The 21923-nt window shown below is 38.5% G+C and overlaps 1 protein-coding gene across 2 annotated transcripts in view; it reads right to left on the bottom strand.

Moving 5' to 3' along the window:
- tspan4a (tetraspanin 4a) overlaps positions 1-21923 on the bottom strand; it is a gene marked incomplete at its 5' end in the record, with an annotated part of 316465 nt that overhangs the window by 118783 nt on the left and 175759 nt on the right. For both annotated transcript variants that reach the window (XM_084337536.1, XM_084337535.1), the window contains one exon: positions 18728-18919. In XM_084337536.1, the coding sequence (XP_084193662.1) occupies positions 18728-18919 (192 nt within the window). The remainder of the gene's footprint in view (positions 1-18727; positions 18920-21923) is intronic.

The following is a 21923-nucleotide window of genomic DNA, read 5'->3' as shown; positions in this document are numbered from 1 at the left end:
CCCAGGAGATTCTGTGGAGCAAACCACCTTCTCTTCATGGAAAGGTAACAATGCGATACTGCCTCACTCCTCTCAACCCAATCTTCCAGCAGCAGTAGATATGCCATATTGTGTGTGTATGTGTGTGCGCGCTGAGCGCAGCTGCCCAGTAGCGTGCAGCTCCGTATGCATCCTCACTAGGGATGTTCGATATTGGCTTTTTTACCGATATCCGATATACCGATATTGTCCAACTCTTAATTTCCGATATCGATATCAACCAATACCGATATATGTGGGGTTCCCCCCCCCCAAAAAACTGAATAATTTCAGGTAATTAATTTAACATTACATATCTCTTGTAGTGGAATTAACACAACATTATGCATACTTTTGATAATAAATAAAATAAGAATTTGTTCTTACTTGCTTGCCTGGGTAAATAAAGGTTAAATAAATGTAAAAAAATAAAAGAATTAATTTTTTTTTATTTAAACCGATACTGATAATTTCCGATATTACATTTTAATGCCAATATCGCTAGGCCGATAATATCGGACATCCCTAATCCTCACCCACCTACATGGTTGCTAATAAGCTATAGATTTATATGGAATTCGTTAAACTTCACTGGCTCTTACAATGTGCACACTAAGCAATGTAAGAAATAAATAATAACAATAGAGAACAAGACGGTATATGGAATATTAATGCAGTCTATTCCACTATAGCTATATCCGTGTGATTGAGTTTAGTTCTTATTTATTTATATATTCACTGTCATTTGCAGTGTTTGTGTAAGGCAAGAAACGTCAACGCTTATAGCAGAATTCACGTAGCGCCCTATAACTCAGCTTTTCAGGAATTAGCCCGGATCACTCCTAAACTATACAATATTCACTACGGTATAACACGCAAACGCATGAAAAAAAAATCTTTTTCCCATGTTGAACGATGGATAGTTGATGTCAAATGAGCCATAGTATTGTCTCCATAGCTATAATATAGAATATAGATATTGCCCTGCAATCACCGCCACGCATCCCTATCTCTTAGAGCGGTGGCGCAGTAGGAACAAAGATGGCTAGACCCCACGGTGCTGAAAGAGTTAAGAACACGGGCGCACACCAGTCTGTCCTATTTACGACTGCCTTTCCGCATTCGTAAATCCTGTTCGTAGCTACGAATCATGCCAAAATCGACCTGAGAAGTTGGTAAGTGGAGTTACGAAGACATTTGTTCATAACTTTTGCGTAAATCTGTTCGAGCATGAGGGCCATTGTCACTGGCCAGGTTGCCTCTGAAAAAGGTGGCAAAAGGTTTGTCCTGCTCAACACAAAAACCAACTGTTCATTAGGGATGAGACCGAATCTGAATCTGAATTAGGGAAAGCACAGATAATAATAATAATAATAATAATAATAATAATAATAATAATAATAATAATAATAATAATAATAATAATAATAATAATAATAATAATAATAATAATAATAATAATAATAATAATAATAATAATAATAATAATAATAATAATAATAATAATAATAATAATAATAATAATAATAATAATAATAATAATAATAATAATAACTTTATTTGTATAGCACTTTTCATACAGAGGTTGCAGTTCAAAGTGCTTCACAACAGTAAAAAATACAGACATAAGCGGGCATAAAAAAGATAGACAGGTAGCAAGGTATGGCAAATCACAGTGTTTCACATTCAATCAATCAATCAATCTAGCATCCCAATAGGCTCTCCGCTTACAGTTTTCAGTAATACAAATAATAAAAATAGTTTAAAATGATTCAGTTTAAAAATAGTCTAAAAATTCTAAAATAGAACGGACATAAAAAATACAGACATGAGCGAGCATAGCAAGGTATGGTAAATCACAGTGTTTCACATTAGGATCTAGCATCCTAATAGGCTCTCTATTCAGTAATACAAATAATCACAGTGTTTCACATTTGGAAAAATAGTCATCAGTAAGAAGTAAAAAGTGCGATAACCGACACATGAATTTGATAGGCAGTGTATAAGAGTAGGCAGGGTAAGAATAGTGCAGGTAAGTACAAGTTGTGTCAGGATATCCCTGATGTTTCCTCTTGCCACTAGGTGGTAGCAGATATCTATCAGTGAAATGCCTGAGCAAAAGCTGTCTTTTAAAGATGTAGACATCGATGTAAACACGAGTTGGCTTCTCTCATGTTTTGGGGTAGTTTGTTCCATAGTTTTGGGGCATAGTTGATAAAGGCTGCATTACCGATCCTCTTTTGACTGCTTCTGGGAGCCTCTAGTAGTCCAGCAGCTGATGATCGCAGTGTTCTTGCTGGTGTGTAATTTATTAGAGTGTTGGCGATGTAGCTAGGTCCCTGTCCATTTAGAGCTTTGTATGTAAAGAGAAGGACCTTAAAGTAAATTCTAAATGTTACAGGAAGCCAGTGTAAAGCAGCTAAGACTGGACTAATGTGCTCTCTCCTTTTGGTTCTAGTTAGCAGTCGGGCTGCAGAGTTTTGGATTAGCTGAAGCCTCTCTGTGGTTTTCTTAGGGAGACCTGTGAAAAGTGCATTACAGTAGTCTAACCGGCTAGATATGAATGCATGAATTAGCTTCTCAGCATCGTTCTGATTAATAAATGGTCGAACTTTTGCTATATTTCTGAGATGGAAGAACGATGTTTTCGTCACTTTGCTAATATGAGAATTGAAGTTCAGTTCTGAATCTATGATAACCCAGAGACTAGTGACCTCAGATTTGATCCAAGGGGTTAGTCCCCCCAGGTTCTTTATTAATGTTTCTTTTTTAGTTTTGGAGCCGATAATTAGAATTTCAGTTTTATTCTCGTTAAGTTTCAGGAAGTTCTTACTCATCCATTTATTTATTGCCAGTAAGCAGTCTGTAATGGAGCTAATCGCTGTATCATTTGGTTCAGCAGATATGTACAGTTGTGTATCATCCGCATAGCTATGGAAATCTACATCATGTTCTCTGATGATATCACCCAGCGGTAACATGTAAAGGGAGAAGAGTAAAGGACCTAAGCAACTCCCTTGTGCAACTCCATAGTTGTTGTCGTATATATCAGACATGTGATCTCCTAGTTTAACATAGAATTTCCTCCCTCTGATGTATGTTTTAAACCAGCCTAGCACATGTTCTGAGAAACCGACATGGTTTTCAAGACTCTCGTCAGAGTTTAGTCTGAGGTCACTGATTATTTTGGTGAGGACAGTTTCAGTGCTATGATATTTTCTGAATCCCGACTGAAATTCTTCTAAGATGTTGTTTTCTTCAAGAAAGGAATTTATTTGAACTGAAACTATCTTTTCAAGTACTTTACTAATGAATGGTAGGTTGGATATTGGACGATAATTTGCCATTACATTACTATCCAAGTTAGGTTTTTTTAGTAATGGCTTTACAACTGCTGTTTTAAAGGCATCTGGGAAAATACCAGTCCTAAGGGAAGTGTTTATGATATCTAGCACAGGGCTTGAAACACTATTAAACAACCGTTTGAAGAAAGCTGTAGGTATAGGGTCAATGTCTGAGGTGGAGGAATTACATTCTGAGACAGTTTTGCAGAGTACATATAATGTGATGCATGTGAAACTTCTCATGGTTACATTGCGCGGTTTGCCGCAATCAGCTTTATTTCCATCATGAGTAATGCTGGCCCTGATCAAGGTTATTTTGTTGTTAAAGAATAGTGCAAGTTCTTCACACTTAACCGTTGATGACTGAGGAGGTGTAGGGGCAGTGTTGAGTAGTAAATTAATAGTGGAAAAAATTATTCTGGAGTTTCCAGCATTTTCTGTAATGATTTTAGAGAAGTAATCTTTCCTTGCTAAGCGGATGGTTTTATTATAAGCAGTTAAAGCATCTTTGTATATATCACAGCATATGGTGGTTTTTGTTTTTCTCCATTTTCGCTCCGCTGCACGACATTTCCTTTTTTCTTTGTTGACCGTATTATAGTTCAACCAGGGCGAGGCTCTAGTTTTCTTCTTTTTCGTTTTTAATGGGGCGACAGAATTTAATATAGATGACATTGCATCATTGAGATTTTCTACCATTTCATTTAGAGAGCTGTCATGATTGTGTGGTTCATGTAGTCCAGGGGTGGCCAACCCGCGGCTCGCGAGCCGCATGCGGCTCTTTGCCCGTCAATGTGCGGCTCTTCCATCCATAAAAAAAAATAAAAAAAAATAAAAAAATAAGTTTTTTTTTATTTTTTTTTTTACCTTTTTTTTTTTTAACTTTTTTTTTTTTTATGTCACTCATTCCATAAGGACGTAGAATAAACATTTACAATTTTTTTTTAAATTATCCATTTGCATGTTCTTGGTATCTGAATCTAGGGACATATATGGATCAGTGTCAGAAATAGTGTGTCTGTTACTAGGCTTGAGTAAATTGTAATGAACCAAAGGAGAATATCAATTCTATTTAAAAAATTTTTTTTATCTTTGACTGTAAATAACACCATGCTAAAATTGACCAGACCTGAAAAATCTAAGCAAATGAATAAAGGGAAGATGATTAAACAGAAGGTTTTGTAGATACAGTACTGAATTCTGCCATCTTTTTTATAATGTAAATTTCTCCACCATTTTTCATCATATTGCAACACCGTTTTTTGCAAGACGTTCACAGAAAGGTAGAGAAACTAACTGCGTTCTGTTTTATGGCAATAACGTTCAGGTTTGTGGGAGATGATCCCAAAAAATAAGAGAAATAAAAAAGTAAATCCAGAAGTCAGATGATTGACAGGGGCTGGTGTGAGCTGGGTAGGGTAGTTTTTCGAAATTTGAAAGCCCTGAGTCTCTTCCTTCAAAAGACTACACTCACTTTTGGCTGTGCCACTTCCTCCTGTCAATATGCGCCGGTTTCCGACTCAATGCCCTGAGATTTCTATAATCTTATATTTCACTAATAACAGTTAAAATAATTGGTAAACAAACATAATGCTGAAAATATACACTTTTACTGTATATCTCGGGCTTAAGAGGTTAACCCTGTGAGGCCCAAATTAAAAAGAAATTAGCAACTTCAGAGGCCAGAGGGTGGGACATATAAACACATTTACTATCAAATAGCATTGTGAGGCTGAACAACAGGACCAATTGACTATACATGTGCTTAAAGGGGAACTATCTTATAAATGGCTTTTTTCAGTGTTTACCATTGTTTCTTAGCTATGTGGACTTATATTAATAGGATATATGTCTCTAATTCTCATATTGGCGAATTCTTCCAATTCTCCTCTCACAATATTCACCCTCACTGAACTGAGTCATCTGAAAATGTGCATATCTGTGATGTCAGAGATTTCTCAGCTGCATAATAATGTGGCAGTTGATGTGGCAGTTGGCACCAGGCCACACAGTGGTTGGAGCCCAGCCTCAAAACGGCTTAAGATCTTGAGGTAGAAAAATGCGGTTTTTAGTACTTGATTAGAAATACAAAACAATGCATTTTTTTTTGAAAAAAACCTAGGTGTTCCATAGACTCACAGGAATTGTGTAAAAGTGCCCAAATAGTGAAAGAAATAGTAAAATAGTTTAACATTTTTTAAATAATTTTTTTTTTAAATTGCTAAAAGTGATTTTGTAATTTTGCAACCGTGGGTCTCACAGGGTACTTTTAACCCTGTGAGGCCCAAATAAAAAAGACATTAGCAACTTCAGAGGCCAGAGGGTGAGACCTATAAACACATGAAGGGTGCCGTGACTGAAAAAAAAGGTTGAGAAACGCTGGTATATGGTGTGGCTCTTTGTGGTACCATAGGCATTTTTTTGTGGCTCTTAGTCTCTGACTGGTTGGCCACCCCTGATGTAGTCTGATAAGATCAATGAACTTTGATTCAGCCTTGTCGTTTAGGAGTCTCTTTTGAACTATGATTTATTTTTTTGTTTTAGTAAGGGTTATTTGAGTATCAAAAAATATACAGTGATGGTCGGAGAGAGGTAATTCAGTTATTGAGATATTTGTTATGCTTAGCCCAGTTGTTGTTATAACTAAGTCTAGTGTATTCCCAAACCTGTGAGTTGCATTTGTTATATGCTGTATTAGGTCAAAGCTATCCAGTAGATTTTTTTTTCTATAGTTTTGGAGTCTGTTTTCTTATTAAAATGGATGTTCAAGTCTCCATTTAGGATCACCTTATCATATCCGGTAACACAGTGAGATCAGTTCAGAGAGCTCCTGTATAAATATTGGTGAGTGTCTAGGCGGGCGGTATATTGTGACGATAATAGTTGATTCTGTTTTGAGCTCAATGGCAAGATATTCCATCGACATGAACTCGCCTAGTTCTGTGATTCTAAACAAGAGTTTTGAGGAGAAGATTGCTGCAACTCCTCCGCCCCTTCTATTTTTTCTGGGTATTTGAAAAAAGTTATAGTCTGGTGGACAAGCTTCTATCATTATTGATGTAGCTGTGTCATTATTTAGCCATGTCTCTACTAGGCAGATGCAATCTAAGTTATTTTCTTTAATCAGATAATTTACTAAGAATGTTTTATTATTCAGTGATCTGACATTTAGGAGGGCTAATTTTATTTGTTGGACTTCTTTAGAGGAGGTCTGCTTTGGCTTGACCTTGATGGCCCTGAGGTTAATAGCAGGTAAACGCATTGATGGCGTATATTTTTCACCATGCCATTGGCTGGTTATGATTACCGGTATGTTTTGAGAGATGGCATGGCAATTGTGCTATACTGCACCGTACTGACTGTACTGTGCTTTCGGGGACATTTGATCAGACGAGATGGCCTTGTGTGATATGGGGGGGGGGGGGGGGGGGGACGCCTTGTGCTGCTGCTGCACCTCGTGGCGAGATTGTGTCCTTCGTGATTATCTCTCGTGCTGGTATGAGTTTGATATTCTTGGAGGCCATTAAGGCATGACGCATGTTTGCTGCTAGAAGCCTCGAACCTAAGCGATTTGGGAATAAGCCATTTGTTTGAAAACGTTCTGGGTTATTCCAGAAAACATTGAAGTTGTCAATGAATTTCAGGCCGTGTATAAGACATGCAGACCCTAACCATGAATTAAAATTTAGGAGTCGACTAAAGGCTTCTTGTCCTCTGCGAAAGCATGCAATTGGTCCACTGATGTACACAGACTGATGTTTGTCTAGTGTGTTCATTAAACGTGTGAAATCGTCTTTCAAAGTCTCTGTGCCAGTCTTCTTTCGCAGGATGTCAAACGGTCCAGAGTGAATGACAATTTTTGTTATGCCCGGTCTGATGAGATGAGAACGAATATTTTTATTACACATATATTATTCAGGGGAAAAGTATGTTATGAGCTCTATTAATGCAGTGCACTCCGCCTAGACAGGTCGTCAAAAACGACCTGTCTGACTGCCATCAAAACTACCTGTAGGACTGCCCCATTTCTTCGTTTGGACCCAAGGAAATATCAGTAATCATATTTTTTAAGTTGTGCATCAAATGAGAGAAAGAAAAAGGCAGGCGTTTTCTCAAGTTTTCTCTAGTATCTCGGCTGCTCCATTAGAGCAAGATGTCCACTACATTTTCAAAAGCCTAGAGAAAACTTGTCTTAAGCTTGTCTTAAATTGATTAAAAAAAGTTATGCATGTGAAATTCATTATATTTATCATGTGTGTGCTCCTTTGGAGACCTATTTCAGAACCAACATTGAGACGCACAGCGCGCTCCCCGCCTCTCATCTCCGTTATTACACTAAGAGCAGCCTTTACTTACCAATGTCAGGAATATGATTTATATACATGTATATATAATTTATTTGTTCACAGTTGTCCCGAGTTGTCATCAATTGTCCTGGTATTACAAATGCAGTTACTGGTAAAAGGAGATACTGAATAAAAACGTGCTACTCCAAATCAAAACAAATTTGGCTGACATGATGGTCAGACACTACGTAATTGGAACTGGGGCTGTGCCGCCCTCGATATATGTACTGAATATAACTTGGCAGTAAGTTAAACACCTTTCATTCCTCACAACTCTGGAGACAGTTTGTCCACAGGTTTATTGATTAAAAAAAAGGTGAAACAAAGATGCTTTGAATGGCACAAGATGTGGACAGATTATTGCTGAAAGAAACAGTCATAATGAACATAGCTGTTCTCTATGCCATGTGCATTTACTTTCTGACTCAAGAGGTCAAAGGGTGACTTCCTGTTAACAACTTCCTGTGTCTCTTAAAAGAACCACCACCACCAGAAAACATTGAAATAACCAACCCAAGCTATAGTAACAGAACAGGGGCGGTATCCACTCGTCGGAAAATATCCCACACATTTAATATTTAGGCTATTTATCATTCTTATGTATGAATAATTCATTAGATGATAGACTTTAGAAAGAAAATCTTGAACATGGGCAGATTTTTTTTTGTAGGCGAGACGTGGGAATTTTTTTTAACCTCTTAACTTGCACCTATAGGACCCGTTTTGCACTTGCACGCACGTCACGCCACTTTGCGATCGTCTGGCGGTTCGGGTCTGCATTTTTTAGAAAACATATAATATACATTTTTATTTCATTTTAAATCAATTAAAGCCCTATTTGTTGCCGTTCGACTGCCATCTCACTCGACGAAATCTGTTCAGCGGTTCTCGAGTTACATGCCGATATGTCAGGCATGCAACTTTGTACATGCAAGAGTCAGATTACCACCCCCGACTCCCGAGGCTCTGGAACTGTCAATCATTCGCCGATTGCGAAAACTATTGGACAGGGTTGTAGCCAATGAGTGTAGCTTTCCAATGATACCCCAATTGGGGTTGTATGAATCAGGGATCTAGGTGAAAATTTACGAGTGAAAACCGGAAGTGAAAAATACATGCATTGCCGTCAATGAGGAAATGGATTACTGGAGACAATTTTTTTTGTACACAGATTACCAAAATCACTCTAAATCACCCATTTCGGAACGGATATTTATGAAATTTGGACCTGTACTACATGAGAAATCTTTTTTTGGATATAATTCTTTTGGAAATTGCAACTACAGAAGAACTTGACTACACAATTACAAGTACAACGCAAGTTCAGCCATATGTTACTCTATTTTCATTAGCACTAAAAGTGATTTTTCTTTGTGTAAGAAACTTCAGAATGTTATCTTTCAAAAGAGACCAGGCTTATGCATGTGCTATAAGTATAAAGATACGCTTTTCAAAAAAAGTATGCAGTCCTCAAGTTCAAGTTTAAAAATGGCCACTTTCTGGGTGTCAATTAAGTGGTTAAAGAATCGTTTCCGATGCTCACAAGTATCATGCTGCTCTATAAAGCTGATTTTGCTTTCAGAACATCACACAAATATTAAATTAGATTACACTTTATTGTCAGAGAACAACAAAGTCTTACGGGCAGCCTATTAGTCTACAGGCTGCGTAAAAAAGAACACTTTGGCTCGTAATCATCTACAGGCTGCGTAAAATATCTATACTATTACTTTTATGTAATACTGTTGTAAATATCTTTTTCAGTTTCTGATTGTTCAATGTCCCCCCATAGGAGGGGGGGTGTCAACTTCAGACAGTTCATAAAACTTAATTTAGTTAAAAATAACAATAAAGAGAAAGAGAACACAAGTACAGTATGAGGAGGTATAAATATATATTCATAATTAATTATTTGTCAATAATAAATACATGTGGGGTGCTCCAGTAGCACACCATGTTACCGCGCTGCGTCGCGGGACTCGCCGTCATTTGCCGAATGTCTCCCCCTGCTCTCTCTCCCGTTTCACCCTACAACTGTCGGTCATGCTTGACCAGAAAAGCGATAAACGCTAAAAAATTAAAAACATGTGATGCTTTGAAGGCACAACAATTGTTTTTCCAATAAATATTAGGTTAGAAAATACATTTGCTGCATTTAACATGACTTCCTTTAATCTAATGTTAATTTGTTAATCTGATTACATCTGTTCAAATCTTGTATTATACAATAATTGTTGCCAAAAGATTTTATAAAAAGATACTGGTATAAACCATGCCCGTTTCCGAATGTGAATACAGATAGTTTTGTTGGTTGAACAGATACAGATACCGAAAATGATGTTTCTGCACACCCCTACTGTTCATAGAGCAGGGTCTTGCGAAGGACAAACAACAAAGAGATTCTGGGAACCAGAGAAAATAAAATGCTCAGTCATGAAAGCACCTGTATCAAAAAACACGTCTGGACAGCATCGAATGGACTCAAAGGTTATTTTCAGGAGATTTCTAGTAGTTTCAATAATGTGTTGTCTCACGCTGTACCAGTTAGCTGTTGTTCTAAGATGAAGGCAGGATGAGAAAAACCTCCAAAGCTGACCTAGCCAAGAAGATAGAGTCGATTGTGACACATTTTTTTGATACTCAAATAACCCTTACTAAAACGAAAAAAGAAATCACAGTTCTGTATCACACTAGCTCCCGCTCTGCGTCTGTTGCATATATCTCGCTTCAGCATATATACACTGAATAATTTCACAAATGTACCTTTAAATGCCAGCATTCATCTGGCCACACCCCCATCCGCTTACCTATATAAGCAGGGGTGGTGCCACACACTCATCTCCTTCTCAAATTTCATCACAAGCAACGTGTTGCTCATATGCCCACTTGACGTGGAGAAAAATATTGGCTGGAAAAGCAATGTTTACGAGGAGAAGAAGAACAAGGAGATACGTTGACATCATATCTTTATTTTCTCTCTCACTATTTTCGAGAAAATACGGCGATGTTGTCTTCGTCACTGGAGTGTCTGGAAGATGGTGATCATTCTAAAACCCTCCACCGGTTTTCGTATTGTATTCGTTCTTCCATCTCAGAAATATAGCAAAAGTACGACCATTTATTAATCCAAACTATGCTGAGAAGCTAATTCATGCATTCATATCTAGACGGTTAGACTGTAATGCACTTTTCACAGGTCTCCATAAGAAAACCACAGAGAGGCTTCAGCTAATCCAAAACTCTGCAGCCCGACTGCTAACTAGAACCAAAAGGAGAGAGCACATTAGTCCAGTCTTAGCTGCTTTACACTGGCTTCCTGTAACATTTAGAATTGACTTTAAGGTCCTTCTCCTTACATACAAAGCTCTAAATGGACAGGAACCTAGCTACATCGCCAACACTCTAATAAATTACACGCCAGCAAGAACACTGCGATCATCAGCTGCTGGACTACTAGAGGCTCTCAGAAACAGTCAAAAGAGGATCGGTAATGCAGCCTTTATCAACTATGCCCCAAAACTATGGAACAAACTACCCCAAAACATCAGGGAAGCCAACTCACTAGACATCTTCAAAAGACAGCTTAAAACCTATTTCTTTGCTCAGGCATTTAAATGAAACATCAGGGACATCCACAAATTGTACTTACCTGCACTATTCTTACCCTGCCTACTTTTATACACTTCCTATCAAATTCATGTGTCGGTTCTATGCAAATTTTATCTCATTACCTCCTACTGTATGCACTGTAATTTTAAGAGAACTATTTTATCACACGTTTTACTTCTTACTGATGCACTGCTCTGTTATGTTAAATACCCTGTTGTATGTCCGTTCTATTTTATAATTTTTAGACAATTTTTAAACAGAATCATTTTATTTATTAATTTTTTTTCATCTTTTTCCCCCTCCTTTTTCCTCCGTTTTTCTCCCATCCCAATGTTAGTCGTTATGCCAATTCCAAATCCCCTTCCTGGTCGCTGCGCACCTACCCCCTACGGTCGGTCTGGGAGAGTGGAGGCTATCACAATGTATCACATGCTTCCTTCGACACATGTGTAGCCAATCAACAGCTTATTTTCACCTGGCAGCGCGGACTCTCACTGAGAGGGTGTAACGTGTGGAAGGATCACACTACCCCCCTTAGATCCTTTCCTTGCTGAGCAGGCGCCCCGACCGAACTGTAGGAGTCGCTGTTTACAACGACCAGGACCCACCCACCAGCTTTCCCACCCCTAACACTGCCAATTGTGTTAGTATGAACGACCAGAGAAGCTGGTAGCAATGTCGAGAGCTGGGCTAAACTGAATCATTTTAAACTATTTTTATTATTTGTATTACTGAATGAAACTGTAAACAGAGAGCCTTTTGGGATGCAAGATCCTAATGTGAAACACTGTGATTTACCTTACCTTGCTACTTCTCTATCTTTTTTATGCTCGCTTATGCCTGTATTTTTTACTGTTGTGAAGCACTTTGAACTGCAACTTCTGTATGAAAAGTGCTATACAAATAAAGTTATTATTATTATTATAAATGATTATTGTTTCCCTGTTGTAACAGCAGGGGTGGATTGGCCACCGGGAGTACCAGGAGAATTCGCTCTAGTGTGCCGGTAGTAAGCTGTGGTTTTCTTTTTCTTTGGGGAGGGGTTCTTAGCTGACCGGCCCACAGAGCAGGGAGAAATTGCATGATTGGCCCAGTGGTTTGTCTCTCACTGAACACTGGCCAATCACGGCCCAGAGAGAGTTGAAGGAGATTGTTGTTGAAGCAAGAGAGTTGAAAGAGGAGAGTTGAAGTTTTGAGTTGAGTTTTACAAGCTTAGCTTCTTCCATCCCCCTTTTCAAACCATTAAGTGGTGTCTGTTATTACTGTTGTCTATTGTTTTGTGGTGGTTGTTGTACTGTTTTGTGGTTGTCTTGTGTTGTATAGGTTGTATGGTTTGAAATAAATAAATTAAACTGAAACTGAAGGAGAGTTGAAGGAGGAGAGTTGAAGCAGGAGAGTGTAATTGACGCAGGAGAGTTGAACGAGGATAGTGTAGTTGAAGCAGGAGTGTTGATATATTACTCCTCACTGAGCATTAATATAAAACAAAAAGCTTATTATTAAATGTGTAAACCCTTTGCAATAGTGGTGTAATTGTAGTGGTTTGAGGGAATAGTACAGTAGGCATGCATATTTATTAAGGAGACCACAAGGATGGTGTACTGGTGGGTGTTGTCCAACTGAAAGCTGGGAAAAGCCTTGTGCCAGTGCTTTCTAGCTGTCCATGCACTGACTGATACAACAAGCAATTTCAATAAAAAAAACGTCTTGCCTCAGTTAATATATGTTGCCATCGCCATATTATGGAAGCTTCTGTTACTGCTAAAACATCAATGCTATTCTTTCTTTAGATACACCCTGCAATTTGATTACACCCTGCAATCTCCAATATTGTGTGGTGAAAAAAGAAACATTAAAGGTCCCATGCATTATAAATGGCATTTTCCAGTGTTTAGCATTGTTTCCTAGCAATGGGGGATTATATCAATGTCGTCTGTGTCTCTAATTATCATATTGACTCATCAGTCTAGTTTCGAGTTCACGAGATCTTCCCTCACTCAACTAAGCCGTTCTGATTTGACAGTTTTGCTAACGTGAATAAGGCACTGATTTGCATATCTCCGCCCCTGGTTGTAGTCACCTCCACCGCCCACAATCAACCATTATTTAGTGCAGAGACCAGAGACCGCAAGGAAGTGCAGTGAGTTAGCCTAACCTAAAAAGTATGAGCAACACCGACCAGTGGGGGGCACATGCGTGTGTGTGTGTGTGTGTGTGTGTGTGTGTGTGTGTGTGTGTGTGTGTGTGTGTGTGTGTGTGTGTGTGTGTGTGTGTGTGTGTGTGTGTGTGTGTGTGTGTGTGTGTGTGTGTGTGTGTGTGTGTGTTAGACGGATTGGGAGAGCAATCTTATTCTTCCTGTCATTTGTTTTCCCAAAATCGTATGGCATGGGTACCTGCTTCGGTGTCATCCCTTTGTGGATTGTATTGTATTCGAAAACGTATGCTTGAGCCATATTTGTTTGTGTATTAGGTTCAATTTGACGTTAGTAGAGTAGTATGGGCGGAGCTACAGGTGGGGGTCTGTCATTCCGAGGATGGGCGGAGCCCAGCCACAAATAGCCTGAATTCCTGAGGTTGAAAAATTATGCTTTTGAGTACTTCATTAGAAATCCAAAACAATGAATTTTTTGTGTTCCATAGACTCACAGGAATTGTGTAAAGTTGCCCAAATAGTGCAAGGAATAGCAATGCATGGGACCTTTAACTTAAACGTTCAAGGGTGGAGGGTGGATTGGGACTTTGATCCCACTGCCAGCTTGAATCCGAATATGAATTCGGGAAAGCACAGATAATCAGATGGACACAGATATGCTTATTACACAGATATTAATATTATTATTGTGGAAAAATGTTATGTTTTATGTTATGAGCTCCGTTGACACACCGCGCTCCGCCTATGCGCACCATCCGTTTGCTGTCAAAAACTACCTGTAGGACTGCTGTCAAAAACTGCCTATAGGACTGCCGTCAAAATTACCAGTTGGACTGTCAGTAATAATTTTTTATTGTTTTGCGTCAAATGAGAGAAAGAAAAAAGCAGGTGTTTCCCCCAGTGGAGAAATAATGGAGTACATACTCTTGATGATATTTTTGGGTCAGTGGGTCTCATTCCAAGACATTCAAAAGCACTTTAATTTACCCAGATCTTTATCCAGATATTTATTTTCTATCGTTTCTTCTATTGCAAACAGCAATGTGCACCTATGGGATGGCCCATTTGGTACTCATCCTATTCACACAGCATTGACCAAACTCAATGGCCTAGTCTCTACCACATATGCTATCCTGACAAAGGCTTCTTCTAATCATCTTCCAATTATTAGTGTGTGGAAAAGGGACTTCCTATCTCAGGGAAACACTCTGCTATCTTCCAGAAATCCTAACCACCAAGGCATTCACTATAATTAAATATGCTAACTATTTAGAACAATATGTCTGGCCCTATAGAACACTATACATTTAGTTTGACTTGCATTGAGTACAAGCTTAAGGCATAAGCTAATCTTGCAGTGCATTAAGTGAGAGTTGTAGACAGACCAGGCTGCAGAAACAAATTAGTGGGGGGGCATAAAATGTTCTCGGGGGGGCACAATGGTTTTTCAACACAGGTTCCCTTTTATACGTTTCAGCTGGGACAGCGGCGCTGTGGCTTGCTTGGCGCTGCCCACGGTGCTGAACTAAACAGCAGAGAGGCAATTGAAAAATCTAATTTCTCTCTATCTTAAGAACTTTCACTTATACAAAAACAGACTGAACGGATATATATAACAGACCTGCTGGGGCAGCGGACTGAGAGCAGGGGACACAAACAGGCTGGATAAGATGGTCAAGAAGGCCAGTAGCGTGGTTGGGGTGGAGCTGGACTCTAGCGAGGGTGGCGGAGAGGAGGAACCTTGCTAAGCTCCAGGCCATCAGGGAAAACCCCTCCCACCCACTATACACAGACTTGGCTGACAGGAGGAGCATGTTATAGGCTCACACTACCTAAATGCAGCACTGAACGGCACAGGAAGTCCTTCATTCCGACAGCCATCAGACTATACAATGCATCACTGTGCCTCACTGCATCACTGAGCACAGAGTGACAATTACCATCTTCCTGGACTTACACCTACTGTAGACTTCAGTATATTTTTACTGTATTTATTTACTGTATCTTTTATTCTATTTTTATTCTATTTCATTTTATTCTATTCTTAGGCCATTTGTTTTGTTATTCTTATTTGTGACTTGTTCTGTCTAAATGTTTAATGTTGAGTGATTTGCAGTGTCAAATTTCCCTCAGGATAATACATTTCTATTCTATTCTATTCTATATCTTTGAAAAGTCTCCATTTTATTCAACACTTCTGAATTCACTGACAAACTGAACTGAACTGACAAAAATAAGGTGCATAAAAAAGCAAACAAAATTCCTCCACAGGCTACTCACCATCATAAGTAGAGAGGCAAGCGGTGTTTGGGGACAGAGTGAAATCTTCTTAAAACACTGCCCCTCCACTCATTCCTGAACTTTTTTGTTAAGTCCTTCTCAAATGCCAACTGAATTAAATTGGCCTTAATTGCATCGATGAAGCATACTAAGGCGATGTTCTGTAAAGACGTTCTTGAGGGTAGAAAACGAATTCTCACAGAGTGCCGTGCTAGCTTCAGTAGTGTTGTTGTTGACATCAGTGCCCACTAGGGCTGTCCCCGACTAAGGATTTGGATAGTTGACTTTGATTGACAATTTTTTTTTTTACCAGGGTGGGCACAGCTGACTCAGTGGGCGGGCCCGGCCCCCTAATGCCCGCCCATGGCGCCGGGACTGGTTGTAGATTGTTGATACCTGATTGTACAGTATCTGCAATGCAGTAAATAATTATGTCATCCGTGTACAGGTGAGCTTGACAGCCACTCAGGGATAAAATAATGTCATTCATATAAATAGTGAATAAAACATGGCCCAGGATCGACCCTTGTCGAACACCTTTTGTAATGGGTAATAATTTCGACCGGACTCTCCCCACTTTCACACATTGGTGTCGATCAGATAAATAGCTCTGGAACCAACTGCACGCATTGCTATCAAAACCAACACTGTATAGTATATTTAAAAGAAGAGAATGCTTTTGACAGACCTCTAAATAGGGAAGCACAATGTTTATTTTTGTCTAGGGTGGATATCATTAACAACTAAAGTAGTGGCTGAGATTGTACTGGTTAGCTCTAAAACCAGATTGATGAGGGCTTAAACAGAGTGGTTAGAGAGAACGGTTTTGTTACTGCCTTCCCAAATTTTGTTGGATCTGAATTCAAGCTTGGAATTTAATTGAGATAATAACTTGATTCACCATTCCTCACAGACAATGTACACTTGTTCCTAACCTGTCTAAAAGCTAATCAGTGGGATGGATCCCCAGAGCGTCTGGCAAGAGCCTATACTGTAAGAAAAAAAGCTGCAAGAAAACGGTAAATGTCTGGCATCAATGGTTGCCAAATACTTACTGTCAAATTACAGTAAAATCAAATACATTTACAGATTACAACCTTTATTTAATGGTCAATATTTTTATAAAAGGTAATTTACTGTATTTTTATGGCATTTACACTTAAAGTAGAAAAACAAAAGTAATCTGTAAAATAATACAGTGCATTTCCTGTGAAAAAACATAAATTTTTTACAGTGAAGGCTCTATTTCTTTCCAAACCAATGGGTTGGCCTATCCTTCACTCTAAATCTCTTATAAGGCACATGCTTATTAATGATTGAGAGAGACATTTTTAAGAAGAAATCCAGAGCCAGTTCTACTTCAGGGATTTAAGTATATGAAATGTCACTATTAATTAGGTAAAATAAGAAAGCTTGTTTTCTTAGATTTCTTTTGATGAGTTTTCTTTAGTTCAGTATTCCTGATACAAGCTATCAGGCAATGATCACTTACATGTGTAGTGTAATCCTAAGTCAAATACACCACTAGCAATAATTCTATCGAACAAAGAGTTGACTACATCATATAATGTGAATATATTATGGGCAGCTGTTAAAGGTTGGCAGCAACATCTGGAGAGGGGCCCAATAAATGGCCCAATAAATAGTTTGGTGAATGTTGGATTATGACCAGAGACATAAGTGAGTTGTGTTATGCTTTGTTGGAAGACTTATCCAATACAAATGTACAGAATGTATTGTACTTGAGACACAAATAAATAAATAAAAAAGAACAGTGCCATGTCAGATACATTAAATGCTAAATAAAATATATTCCATTGTCCACACTTTCTGAAACTGCCCAAAGAAATTCAGAAACAGTTAGTGACTTGGCTCTCAACAACACTTGCAAGACAGTAACTATGACAATGACAATAATGAAATTCCTGGAGGCTATTGGCAAGCCAAAAGAAAAGGGTCAAATTACACCCTTATGTGTGAGAGTACTCTAGATGCCAACCAGCGCTGCCCATGGTTCTTATTAAACAACCATCCTCTCCTCTCCTCTCCTCTCCTCTCCTCTCCTCTCCTCTCCTCTCCTCTCCTCTCCTCTCCTCTCCTCTCCTCTCCTCTCCTCTCCTCTCCTCTCCTCTCTCTCCTCTCCTCTCCTCTCCTCTCCTCTCCTCTCCTCTCCTCTCCTCTCCTCTCCTCTCCTCTCCTCTCCCCTCCCCTCCCCTCCCCTCCCCTCCTCTCCTCTCCTCTCCTCTCCTCTCCTCTCCTCTCCTCTCCTCTCCTCTCCTCTCCTCTCCTCTCCTCTCCTCTCCTCTCCTCTCCTCTCCCCTCCCCTCCCTTCTCCTCTCTTCTCTCCTCTCTCCTCTCCTCTCCTCTCCTCTCCTCTCCTCTCCTCTCCTCTCCTCTCCTCTCCTTCTCTCCGAGTCCTTATCACAATTTGTTAGTCAATATACGGGACAAGGGAAGACCCATATCGCTGCTGTCGGGACAAAAACCCAACTTTTCAGCAGATGAAAAAAACGAACACAGATTTGAGGGTGAATAGAGTTAGGAGGTTTAGACAGATGATCGGTTTAATGCTTTCCCATTGTTTAAACTTTGTAAAACCCACACACACATATGGAGGATGGTCTACGGAGTTGATTTATATAATTAAAAAAAAATCTAAAAATGGAGTTATGAGGTTTTGTCCCGACAGCAGCGATATGGAACAAACTAATTTAGCCCAATATATGGGATTTCCCAGCTAATACGGAACAGTTGGCAACCCTACACACAATAGGGCGGCCTATTTCAACTGTAAGCTTGCAGTCTCATTATCTGGTGCCTCCATGCTGCTGCTGCTGCTACTTGCTAATGCATTTTCTGCTCCCACCACCACCCCAGCACCCACCTGTGGGCTCTGTTTCTAATGGTCTGAGAGGGATATGGCTTTATATTTTTTATTGCAAAACATTTTTGTTATTGCTTTACAGCTTAGTACTCACACTCAGCAGCAGGGGACGGCTCTCTTTGACAGCTCCCACGCAGCCCAGACAACCAATCACCATGATGATGGTCCCCACGGCGATGAGAAGATTGGCTGCTGAGAGAGAGGGGAGGGACGAAGACAGGGTAGCAAAGTTTCCCTGGGTGACCGACAGCCACACCCCCACGCCCAGTATTCCACATCCCCCCAACTGTAGAAGAAACATGGAGAGAGGGGAGAGGAGGAGAGGTGGGATGAAAAGAAAAGGACAATAACAAATTAAGGAACTACGTCACAAAATACTTTTGGATGTATCTAGAGCAAATGTGTATAAAATCACACACACACATACACACCGGTATGCTTACACACACAAGCGCATGCACACACTCACACTGGATACACACACAGAACTCCCAAAGGCAACGCTTTAAGAGGCACTGGCCCACATATTCAACAACGACTCAGATATTTCCATGGCTAAAAACATGATTATTGTTTTTCTGCCTTTCCCTCACTTTCTATTTCCAGCCGCTATAACACAACGGCAGATCTTTTTTAATGAGCAAGAAGTAGGACAGGGCATGAAGATAAAGCACAGGGAGGCGTGGAGCCTGGAGTCACTTAACTATCCACTGGTGTTATAGTAACATACAGTATAACATATAACATGTGACATCTGTCTACTGATGTTATAGTACCATATAACATGTGGCATCTATCTACTGGTGTTATAGTAACATATTATATAACATGTGGCATCTATCTACTGGTGTTATAGTAACATATTATATAACATGTGGCATCTATCTACTGGTGTTATAGTAACATATTATATAACATGTGGCATCTATCTACTGGTGTTATAGTAGCATATAACATAACATATATCTACTGGTGTTATAGTAACATATAACATAACATATATCTACTGGTGTTATAGTAGCATATAACATGTAACATCTATCTACTGGTGTTATAGTAGCATATAACATAACATCTATCTACTGGTGTTCTAGTAACATATAACATAACATCTATCTACTGGTGTTATAGTAACATATAACATGTAACATCTATCTACTGGTGTTATAGTAACATATAACATAACATCTATCTACTGGTGTTATAGTAACATATAACATAACATCTATCTACTGGTGTTATAGTAGCATATAACATGTAACATCTATCTACTGTTGTTATAGTAACATATAACATAACATCTATCTACTGGTGTTATAGTAACATATAACATGTAACATCTATCTACTGGTGTTATAGTAACATATAACATGTAACATCTATCTACTGGTGTTATAGTAACATATAACATAACATCTATCTACTGGTGTTATAGTAACATATAACATGTAACATCTATCTACTGGTGTTATAGTAACATATAACATGTAACATCTATCTACTGGTGTTATAGTAGCATATAACATGTAACATCTATCTACTGGTGTTATAGTAGCATATAACATGTAACATATATCTACTGGTGTTATAGTAACATATAACATAACATCTATCTACTGGTGTTATAGTAACATATAACATGTAACATCTATCTACTGGTGTTATAGTAACATATAACATGTAACATCTATCTACTGGTGTTATAGTAACATATAACATAACATCTATCTACTGGTGTTATAGTAACATATAACATGTAACATCTATCTACTGGTGTTATAGTAGCATATAACATGTAACATCTATCTACTGGTGTTATAGTAACATATAACATATACTAGTGATGCACCGATGTGAAAATTGTGGCTGATACCGATAACCGATATTAATATTGCTGTTCTGGCCGATACCGATATTTACCGATGTCGATATCTCTGTATAGAAAACACTTTTTTATGATAATCAAATAAAGAGCTATTTTCCAAAACGCATTTCTTTTTTTGTTTTACTTTTGTAACTTATTTTCAGAAATGGCTGATATTTTGAAACTATTTAAGGCCAAAACATGTAAAAAGAAAAAAAGAAAATTTATATCGGCCCATATCGGCCCTATCTTGATATCGGACCGATACCGATGTGTAAAAAAACTGCCATATCGGCCGATATTATATCGGCGGCCGATATATCATGCATAACTAACATATACCATATACCATATAACATATAACATATAACATCTATCTACTGGTGTTATAGTAACATATAACATGTGACATATATCTACTGGTGTTACAGTATATACTATACCATGTGACATATATCTACTGGTGTTATCACGCTCTTCAACCATGGCTATTATACTCTGAATTGTGTTCTCAGAGAAATATTGAAGAAAAGAATATTGATAATAAGCAGAAAAGTCAAATAGAGATGAGACAGAAGAGAACAAGTTATACTGCTTGGACACAAGTCATACTTCACAGTGGGCGTTTGGCAGCATAAGTCTATTATAAAGATTTTATAAAAATCAATGGGATTTGCTAAATATTCCAAAACGAAAACACCCAAATCATCATGTACAGTATGCACAGCAAGTAAAAATTCGAATGGCTTTCGGTATTGTAATGTATTGGCCATACTATTGGCCACAGCTATGTAATGTAGAATTGTACAGCCATGTAATATAGTATTATACAGCTATGTAATGTAGTACTGTACAGCCATGTAATGTAGTGTTGTACAGCAATGTAATGTAGTATTATACAGCTATGTAATGTAGTATTGTACAATAAAGCAGGAAGCCGGACCAGCACTCTCAGGTTTCACATTTTAATTGCAGCCGGATACATACAGAACCAATGTGTTCCTTCTTCAGTAAACCTGAGAGTGCTGGTCCGGCTTCCTGCTTTATTCTACATTTATCTTCTGGATTGCAGCACCCAGTGTCAACTATTGTGAGCGCGGTCTAACTTGACTTTTATTCATGTAGTATTGTACAGCCATGTAATGTAGTATTGTATAGCTATGTAATGTAGTATTGTACCACCATATAATGTAGTATTGTACAGCCATATAATGTAGTATTAAACCGCCATCTAATGTAGTATTGAACCGCCATCTAATGTAGTATTGTACAGCCATATAATGTAGGGTTGAATAGTTGGTATACAGCATGTATTGTATAGTTGGCCACTGCATTAACTTCTTAAAGAACAATATCATATCTATGTTATTTGTCCTAAGCATACATTTATTATAGCAGATATTTAGTAGCGATTTTGTGCCACAGA

This window comes from Notolepis coatsorum, assembly GCF_963971535.1.
Source record: "Notolepis coatsorum genome assembly, chromosome: 20".
Taxonomy (NCBI): domain Eukaryota; kingdom Metazoa; phylum Chordata; class Actinopteri; order Aulopiformes; family Paralepididae; genus Notolepis; species Notolepis coatsorum.
The sequence above is the reverse complement of the archived record's forward strand: the minus strand, read 5'-3'. Positions and strand labels throughout refer to the sequence as shown.